Source organism: Arachis duranensis, chromosome 8 (assembly GCF_000817695.3).
Source record: "Arachis duranensis cultivar V14167 chromosome 8, aradu.V14167.gnm2.J7QH, whole genome shotgun sequence".
NCBI classification, from domain to species: Eukaryota; Viridiplantae; Streptophyta; class Magnoliopsida; order Fabales; family Fabaceae; genus Arachis; species Arachis duranensis.
This window is the reverse complement of record NC_029779.3, coordinates 27646-37738: the sequence shown is the minus strand read 5'-3', so window position 1 is coordinate 37738 and position 10093 is coordinate 27646. Positions and strand designations below refer to the sequence as shown.

The window sequence follows — 10093 nt, the reverse complement described above, 5'->3', positions numbered from 1 at the left end:
TAAACAAAGAAAAACTATAAAACTGATATATGACCATATTTGTATCAAGGGTATAAAAGTCCATAGAAATGTGACCAAAAGGTAGCTAATGAGGTCCAACAACTTTATAGTTTATACAGGAGTAAAGATGTTTAGAATCTCTAGTTTGATAATTTTCCATGTTTTCTCATTCTGCTTCCTATATGTCTACCTTTAACTTGCAAATAATACTGGTGACATAGGGTAGATGGAAGATCATCTTGTTCTTTGATTGCCCTTTAAATAAAATCATTGACATGGACTTCAAATTTGAGGATTGAAAAATGTTTGCCTTGGAAGGAACTATCCAAACAAAACCAATCTTTAGTAATGGAAAATCTTTCACATCTGAATCCTTTATGAGACTAAGTATTAGTTAGAGCATCCTTGTATTTTTCTAAAGTAGATTCTTTCTTACTTATGACCTTCATTCTCTGTATTTCATATCTATCTATAAATTGGTGTACTCTTCCCATATAAAAGTAACTGTGAAAACCATTAAAACACATACTTAAGATGAAATAATTAATTGACCTTGGTCATGTAGAAAATTGTATAAGTAGACAAACTTCTTGTACCGAAATGAGTTGTAGTACCATTCATTCTTAAGGCAATCCATTTTAATATTCTGAACTTTGGACGTTATGTAAACTTATTACAATATTACTACATATGCAAAGCTTCTACCACAAATGTTGAATTGAAAGTCTTAACACATTGGTCACCAAGGGATATCCTACAGCATTTAAAGAAACACTTTTTGATTGGATGATTTTACACCTTGTGTCATCATATGTCTACTATCTTCTTGACGATTTGTTTTTCTTACTAAAAAAGAAGAAAAGAGAAAATCAATCCCTTGCTGTGCATAATTAACACATCTAAAGTGCAATACTGCAATCTCAGTTATGTGTCCGCATATCTGGAACACGTTTACGTAGATTTTAATTCTATAAATAATTACATAAAAGTTCTCATAGATATTTTGTTTATCATGTTATGTAATCCAAGTTAATGGCAGTTATTTTCTAGTCCATATGAATACTTCTGAACTTGTTTATGTGTTGATATTTTTCTTTTGATGTCTGGCAGCAACTTTGGTGACATTTTTGATGAAGATTTCTTCATAGAAACACTTGGAAATCGTGTGCATGTGGTAAGAGAGCTCCCAAGTGACATACTTCAGAGGTTCAATAATAACATAAGTAATATTGTCAATCTTAGAGTTAAAGCTTGGTCTAGTCCTGCTCACTATCTTCAGAAGGTGCTTCCTCAACTATTAGAAATGGGGTGCGTTTTTTTCCCCCTCTGTTTCCTCACCATTGGTTGGCCTCCAATTCTTCCCAGTGACAATTTCAAGTTTTCCAAATGCTAAAATGTCAAATAATATTCTAATAGAAGATAGAACAAATGTAATATATTCCTAATGTTTACATGTAGTCTCTTCACTCATCAATATTTTGATAACTGAATATGTTTAATTTAAGTAGGATTATTTGCAGGGAACAAAGTACTAAAACCCACTCAACATAATGAAGTCACAATTAATGGAAGCAATATAAGAAAAATAACCAAATACACAGAAATAAATACCTGATTTTCAGGATCCAAACGAGTACATGTAAATACGAATTCCCCCCCTTGACTTATCTTGAAAAACTTTACGGTACCTGCCATCTTTTCCAAAAATCTCATAGATGAAAGTATTGTGTAAGCTTGATGACCATACTTTGCTTGATTCAACTAATGTGTTGTTTGCAGAGTTATGTTATTGAAATCTCATATTCTTTTAAAAATTTAGGCTGGGCGTTTATTTTGTTGTTTCCTTTATGCTGACAATGGGTAGGCTGTTAGATAAGGTTTTGTTGATTAGGTATATATAAGTTGGCGTAGGCTTTTAAAGGCATGAATGCACATGTATATACAGGAAGTAGAACATGAAAGCAGAAATGATGCATTTATATTATATATAAATGACAGCATGTCTTGGTGCTCCGAATTTAAATTCCTATTTCCTAAAGAGTCACGCAGTTATTATTGCTTCATGGCTTTTGTGTCATTCCTTTGCTGATTCCTTTGCTGACCAGGAACAAATGCAGGCTTATTGTTACTTCCTTATACGCATGCTATAAAAGATTCTCTTCATAAGAAAAGTAGTTCTTGTCAATTGCCGTGGTTCTTTATTAGTACTGTTAAGTGTTAATTTATGCCCTTTGCAGACATGATTTTCTCCATATGTTGTCTAAGGCTTCTAAGAGGGATTTGTTCATACTTGCTACAGAGCTATTCGCATTGCACCTTTCTCCAACAGATTAGCTCAGGATGTACCCTCAAAAATTCAAGAGCTTAGGTGCTTTGCCAATTTTGGAGCTCTCAGATTTTCAGAATCTATAAGAACACTTGCAGAAAGCATGGTTAATCGGATGGTTGAACATAGCTCCCACAGTGGAGGGAAATATGTTTCTGTGCATCTTCGATTTGAGGAGGTGATATTCTAAAATGTTTCGGTTAGCTAGCTATGTTTCTTATGCATAATTTTAAGTATATTTTACTTATGATGATTGATTTTTTATTTTTTAATTTATAATGACTAAGATATTTTTTCTTATTAATTTTTTTGATTGGGATTTTAGCTTATTAATTTTTCTTTTGTTTGGATTTGACTAATTTATTTATTCTAATTTAGCTTTAGTATTTATGTATTTGGAGCAAGTTGATTACATTTATATGGGTAAACTACCAAAATGGTACCTGATAATTCATGCCGTTGTCAAAAATAATATTGAAAGATACGAACGACAAACCAACCTCTAATAATTTAGAAACATGACAAAAAAAACCAAAAATATTTATAAGTGCCAAACAACTTTTGTATTTAGCAATTGTCCATTTGATTCAAGTTTTTGTGTAATCATTTAGATAATTATTTAGAAGGTGGATATAAAAAATTGTAGTAAAATTCAATTTCTAGCCTTTTTTTTTTCCGTAAAATCTATTAAAGCATTTGAATCATTCACAGAAAAAAATAAAAATTCACTTGGTGTAAAATCACCAAATTTTAAGAATAAAAAGTCGATCTTTCTAATAGTGGTTGCAAAAAATTGCATTAAACTCTGATCTCTAAAGCTTTTTTGAAAATATATATTTAATATCTGGTTATTTTTGTCACATTTTTAAATATCATGGGGGTTTATTTGTCATTGGTATCTTTCGGGGTTATTTTTATGGGTGATATGAACTTTTGAGTATCATTTTGGTAGTTTACCCACATTTATAATATCATTTTTTTTGTTTTTTTTTTTTTATATGTTGAGTAATATACTATGTCAAATCTTTATAGAAGTTACTGATGTTTCTTTAGTTAATTCTTTGTACATTAATTATGTATCATAATTAATAGTGGTTATCTGTATAAAGGATATGGTTGCATTTTCATGCTGTGAGTATGACGGTGGGGAGGAGGAGAAGCATGAAATGGATATTGCTCGCGAAAGGAGTTGGCGAGGCAAATTCAGGAGAAGACATAGGGTAATAAAGCCTGGTGTAAATCGGGTTGATGGAAGATGCCCATTGACTCCTTTGGAGGTATACAGATTACAAATTCATTTCTTCCTTTAAGTATGCATTGGTGTGCTTTGTTATATTTTTGGCAAAATTGTTATCTTTGCAAATGATCTGAAGTTTTTGCTTCTCGTGTTTCTTCTTTATTTCCCTTAAACCCTCGTATAGAAAATAGCCAAGATACGGGATGCATGCAGAGAACTGTAAACATTCTGAGTGGGCGTGTTAAGTTTTACATTACTTAAGGATATTGTCAAAATTTGGCTTTACGATTTCTTGGCCCTCCTCCCTCAAGCCAGTTCTTTGGATGGAGTTATGCCCAAAATTTACCTTTCATAAACTAGTTATCAAATGAAAAATTCAAATAGAAAACTCAAAGGACGACATGATATTTTTATTTGAGCAATGATAATTGCATATTCCATTTTTATGCACAGGAGAAATCCCCTTGAAGACATGTTGTATGTGACTACTAATATGTTTTTATTGGCTCAATTGCTTGGGTGAATCTTGCTGTAAGAATAGTATGTGTGATCATTCTGATATTCATTGCTCAATTTTGTTTGATGCTGTAGGTGGGAATGATGCTTAGAGGAATGGGTTATGATAATACAACCTCCGTATATGTTGCAGCAGGAAAGATATATAAAGCACAGAAGTACATGGCACCACTCAGACAGATGTTTCCACGATTACAAACCAAGAATACACTGGCTACTCCAGAAGAGCTTGCTCAATTCATGGTATTTGTGAATCGAACTATGCATAGATCAAGAAAAATCCATATTATATTGTATAGAAATGAAAGATGATTTCATTAAGAAGTAAATATCTGCAACACATTTATGAGGCAGGGCTACTCTTCTAGGTTGGCTGCTCTTGATTATACCGTTTGCCTACACAGTGAAGTCTTTGTTACAACCCAGGGTGGAAATTTTCCACACTTCTTGATGGGTCACAGACGCTATATATATGGAGGACATGCAAAGACAATTAAACCTGATAAGCGAAAATTGGCTCTACTATTCGATAATCCTAACATAAGGTACAACTTTGGCTCTCTTTCTTGGTTTGTATTTGCATTTTCAGTTGATGTGGGCAGCAAGAGATGTGTTTGGTAATACATTCAGTATAATGTGATGAAACAGAGATGGTTGAATAATGAATAATCATCATTATGGTTAGCATTGGTTTTAGAAGTTTCTTGTTGCTTCTAGCAGGGTAGTTGCGTGTGCATACCTTCTTGATGTGAACTATCTCTCCTTGAAGGTATATTTGAATAGAGGAACATAATTGATTAAAAAGAGATCCTACTTGGTGATAGAGGCTCTAAAATTATGTCTCAAAAATTTAAACTGTTAGATAAAGATACATTCTTTAACTCCAATGATGGTAGTACTCTTTAAAATGTTTAGCATTGATTTTATGCAACCTTGCCATGGGTTAGGGTAACGCTTCTGCGTTGTCTTTTATTCTGTATATGTGAAGACACTGGGCAATCTTTGTTTTCATTTGGCTTTTTCCTGCAATGCTTTATAGATAGATAATGTTATGTTTATATTTTTGTTGAGGTTTATTAATATTTATTAAAAATAATTGCTGCATACACATTTGGTTGATTTTATCCTTTTTAGGCAGATTAGAACTCCTTTCTCAAGACAAACTAATACTTAGCCAGTGGCTATTAACTTATTATGACTAATGGCACAGTTTAGAAGATAATATTTCACCCTTGTTATGATTTGGATGCTTGTCTCAAAACGAATTCGATGTTATTTATCACTTATTTCTATAAATGTTGATGTTACTGTTCTTCCAGGCTGCCAAGCATCCTCAAGTTACTTATCTTTTATTTCAATATTGATAACTTCCATTCTCATAACTCGATGTTTTAATTTATGCATAATTATGCAGGTGGGAAGTTTTCAAACAACAAATGAAAGACATGCTTCATCACAGTGATCAAAAGGGCATCGAGTTGAAAAAGCCTGGTGCTTCTCTTTATACGTTTCCCATGCCAGATTGCATGTGTAAACAGGAAGAAGCAAGAAGTAGAAATTGTAGCTCTAGGAAATGTATGATGTTTTGAGTGTAAATATATGGCCTTTTAGGAATACGTTCAATACCTGTAATTTATTTTTTTTATAATTTAGTTCGATTTTCTTTTTTCTTTTAAAATATGGTAGAGTTATTTTAAGTAAAAGCTTATAAAAAGTCCACAAATTAAGTGTTAATTGTTATTTTCATTTAAGTGCAACAAATGGCACTTAAGTGTACACTAAATAATTGTAAACCTGCACAGACACGTTAGATTGCATCATGAATTATTCTTGGATCCCTGCTGACCGCTGAGTTTAGCATGGCAATTTAATTGCGTGAAGGCTATATTGAAGGCTTATAATCTTGGTTCTTGATTTACCAATTAGAGATAATTGATATTTGTATGAGCTGTCTAAATGACTACTTCCAATAATGGCATTCTAAGTTTTGATCTGATACATTGCATTGGATTTCGTGGTAAAAGTTTGTGGAGTGGCAGCATGAGAATATTTTCAGGTTGCATTATATATTGTTACAGCTACCATTACAACTATATAGTGCTTATATCAAAATTTTTACAAAAATATTATTTGTACACTAAAATTAATTATTAGTTTATTTATATCTAAATATATGTGATTTAATTTATTTTCAATGTGTATTTGTATTTTAATATGTATACTTTTATTTTTGCCTGCAAATTAAATGAAACTAATAGTTATATGTATTTTTTTAAAAAAATTATAAATATTAAAAATAAAAAAGCATACGTTATCCAAAAAAATTTGACTGTTTCAGTATAATTTTTCTTAATACAATTTGAAGTATTGATTAAGTCAAAACCTACTCTTAATAAAAAAAAATAATAAACATCCACATATTTTGAAGCACACAAATTTAAACAAAAAATTATGCATGAAAATTTCGACTATACTCACGTACTAATCAAAACCTATTCTTAATTATATATTTTTTATAATTAAAATTGACGATTAAAAATTACTGAAATATCAGTTTATTTAAAAATTTTCTTATATATAAGTATAGTATAGTAACAAGCAAGGAAAATTTTAACTAATCATATTCGAAGTTTTTTAGTATTATCAGAAAAAAGCAGTCAATCAAAACGGGTAAAACTAATATATCTAATATATTAAAAATTAAGGTAAAATATTAAATTGATCCTTTATATTTAGGTGTAATTCTGGTTTAGTTCTTAAGGTTCAAAGTGTCATATTTGAATTCAAAAAAGTTTTATTTAGTTTCAATGTAATTCCACCCTGAAGTCAAAGTTAAATAATTAACGGCATGCCCTACATAACAGTAGTACACGAACAAGGTCGATAATTTGGAGAACAAGTATAAACTCTAAAGGCACAAAATCAACTGTGGATGTATCAAAATTTATTTATCATTTTCCTTAGTTTTATAGAAAATATTTCATTTAAATTGTAAAAAAATAATAAATAAATGTAATGATGCATCCATTTATGTCTTAGGAGCTTGTATTTGTTCTCTAGATTATCGACCTTGTTCTTGTACTGTAGTCATGTAAAACATTCCGTTAATTATTTAACTTTGACTTCACGGTATGCTACATTCAAGCAAAATAATTTTTTTGGATTCAAATATGACACTTTAAATCTTAAGAACAAAAATAGAATTACACCCAAATAAAGAGAATCAATTTAATATTTTACCCTAAAAATTAATTAAATATTACTTGTAAGCAAATGAATATTCATTTAAAATATTAAATATTTAAAGGAGGAAAAGTTATTTACCGAGGACAAAGTTAAAAACATAAAACATAAAACAATTAAAAATTTGAGATATTCTCCACATCCAAATAATTTTGTCATTTAAGTTCATCCAAACAATTTTAGGTCATGCACTTTTTCCATTTTTTTCTTTCCTCATGCTTCTTTTTCTTCTCACGTTCGTTTACGCACGGAGCGTCTTCTTCTTCTTTGCGTTCCTCTCCTCATTCTCCTCCTTCTTTTTCACGTTCCTTCTTCTTCATGTGTTTTTCCCCGATCGTCATTCTTTTATTGTTGTTGCTGTTGTATCTTTTTGTCTTTTCCTCCTTCTCTCCCTGGTGAAGAAGCAGTAGAAGATGATGAGAAAGAGTTTTGAATTGTGCAAAACAGAAATGAACCAAACATGTTATTATGGTAAAACAATTGTATAGTACTAAATGAACGAAACATAATCTATTATATAAATTCAAATTCGAACAGCTTTCTTCATAATGAACCGAACAGGTACTCATGGTGAAATAATTGTATAACACTGAGTGAACAAAACATAATCCATTATATAAAATCAAATTCGAAACACCTCTATCTATAATTTAGAGATTATTAATTCAATTCAATTCAATTCAGATTCAGAACACTTACATCCATTCAATTTAATTCAATTTAGCAATGGTATTCCATTCAATTCAATCGAAAAAATAATTTGTATTGTTGGTGATGATAATAACAAAAGAAAAGGAGGAGTAGAAAAAGAATATGCATGCAGGAGGAGAAAGAAGAAGATGAGGAGGCATATGTGAATTTGAAAAAAGAAAAAGATGACATATGTGTATATTTAAAAGAAGAAGAAGATAATAAAAAAGTCTAAGGGACTAAGGGGAGAAAAAAAATTAATAAAAGTAATTTTTGTTGGTATTTGATCTACTTAAATAAAACTTAAATAAAAAAATGTTTGAACGTGGAACATAGCTCTTTAAAACCTTGTTTTCTGTTTATAGTTAGGTAAACTAATCCAGTGATCTATATATATATATAACAAGCAAATAAAATTTTAACTAACCATATTCGAAGTCTTTTAGTAACGAAAAAGACAGTCAATCAAAGTGGGTTAAATTACTTTATTAAAAAATAATTAAATATTACTTCTAAGCAAATGAATATTCATTTAAAATATTAAATATTTAAAGGAGAAAAAGTCGTTTACGGTGGATAAGATTAAAACTTAAAAGCCATAAAAGACGAATAAAAATATTAAGTAAAAAATTTATTTTTGTAATCCAGTGATGTTTCCGTTTGTTCCTATCTTCACCTTTACCTTTATTAGTTATTAGACATTAGTACATAGTTATTTAGAAAAGGTGAATAATTGACATTTAAGATAATCTAGAAACAAGGGTGAATCATGAATCATGAATGTGTACACAAAAAAGACAATCTAGAAGCGTTAGATTTAATTTGTGAATTGTGATGAACGGCAACATCCACATCACTAATAAATGGTCAAAGTAAATGCGATGATACTTGAAGAAGAAAACTGTTCACAACTCAATTGACTATATAATAATTAGATCAATCAATTTTATTTTTATTTTCTTTATTCATTTTTTTAATTTTATATCCTAAGCAAAATTCAGTTCTATATTATTTTATAGCCGTCATCGGATTCCATAAATATTACTAGCAATCTCTCTCCATTGTTCAAACAAATCTCATCTATGATCTATCTATAGTTAAAAGCAAAGCACAGCGTAGCATCCATGGTTTCAGCGGCAGATTCCATACAAAGGTAACAACTTTCACTTTTTTTTAATACCCTTTTGTAAAAAACACAAATTTAGAGGGGCATTTTGGATTTTTTCTTGTTTCCCAGGTATGCAGTAGTTACAGGTTCAAACAAAGGGATAGGGTTGGAAACTGTTAAAGGGTTGGCATCAAATGGTGTGAAGGTTGTTCTGACAGCAAGAGATGAGAAAAGGGGATATGAAGCTGTTGAGAAATTGAGGAGAGAGTGCGGTTTCTCTAACGAACTTGTGATCTTTCACCAGCTTGATGTAACTGATTCTTCTAGCATTGCATCATTGGTGAAATTTGTGAAATTCCAATTTGGAAGACTTGATATCTTGGTAAGTTTCAAGATTTTTATGATTAATGCTTTGCATATCAATTATCATGATCTTTTGCTTCATCCTTTTGTATTTTTAATTTTTCTATTTACTCTCTTTTTCTTAAGTGCTTAAAGTTCAACGCCTTGCAGACTGATGTTGAATATTCTGAACGTTGCTTCATCTCTCATTTTTTTTTTTTTAAATGTTCTACCCTTTTTTTTTTAAGTGTTTAACTTTCCCAGATTAATGCTGAATATTCTGAACTTTTCTATTTTTGTCCCCCCTTCTTTTTTTTTTCTTTTTCCTAAGTGACATTTATTATAAAATAACAATGCTTGGAATCTGGCTTATGCATATATGCAAGAATTTTCTTTTTATAAAAACTTGGTCTTAATCAAGCAAATTCTGTGTCTGATTCCAAGAGTAATTCCTCTTATGGCAGATTTTCTTTTTAAAATTTAGCTTATTGGAATGATTCTGTTAATTCTATTTGCTTATGAATAATGTTTGGTAAAGCCATATGTTAAAATATGGAAAACACACCGAGTGAAGAGTACTATTTGCAGTGTTGCATTTTTTTTAATTGATGTGAAAATCAATACTTTACAT

At 30.3% G+C, this 10093-nt stretch overlaps 2 protein-coding genes across 2 annotated transcripts in view; both read left to right on the top strand.

Annotated features, from left to right (window-relative positions):
* Positions 1-5980, top strand: part of LOC107460069 (O-fucosyltransferase 9) — a 9820-nt gene extending 3840 nt beyond the window's left edge. Inside the window, exons 7-12 of the mRNA XM_016078390.3 lie at positions 1111-1308; positions 2300-2504; positions 3436-3603; positions 4155-4322; positions 4434-4624; positions 5494-5980. Coding sequence (XP_015933876.1) covers positions 1111-1308; positions 2300-2504; positions 3436-3603; positions 4155-4322; positions 4434-4624; positions 5494-5668 — 1105 coding nt within the window. The 3' untranslated portion in view covers positions 5669-5980. The remainder of the gene's footprint in view (positions 1-1110; positions 1309-2299; positions 2505-3435; positions 3604-4154; positions 4323-4433; positions 4625-5493) is intronic.
* Positions 5981-8777: 2797 nt separating this feature from the next.
* Positions 8778-10093, top strand: part of LOC107460104 ((+)-neomenthol dehydrogenase) — a 2509-nt gene continuing 1193 nt past the window's right edge. Inside the window, exons 1-2 of the mRNA XM_016078433.3 lie at positions 8778-9165; positions 9250-9502. Coding sequence (XP_015933919.1) covers positions 9137-9165; positions 9250-9502 — 282 coding nt within the window. The 5' untranslated portion in view covers positions 8778-9136. The remainder of the gene's footprint in view (positions 9166-9249; positions 9503-10093) is intronic.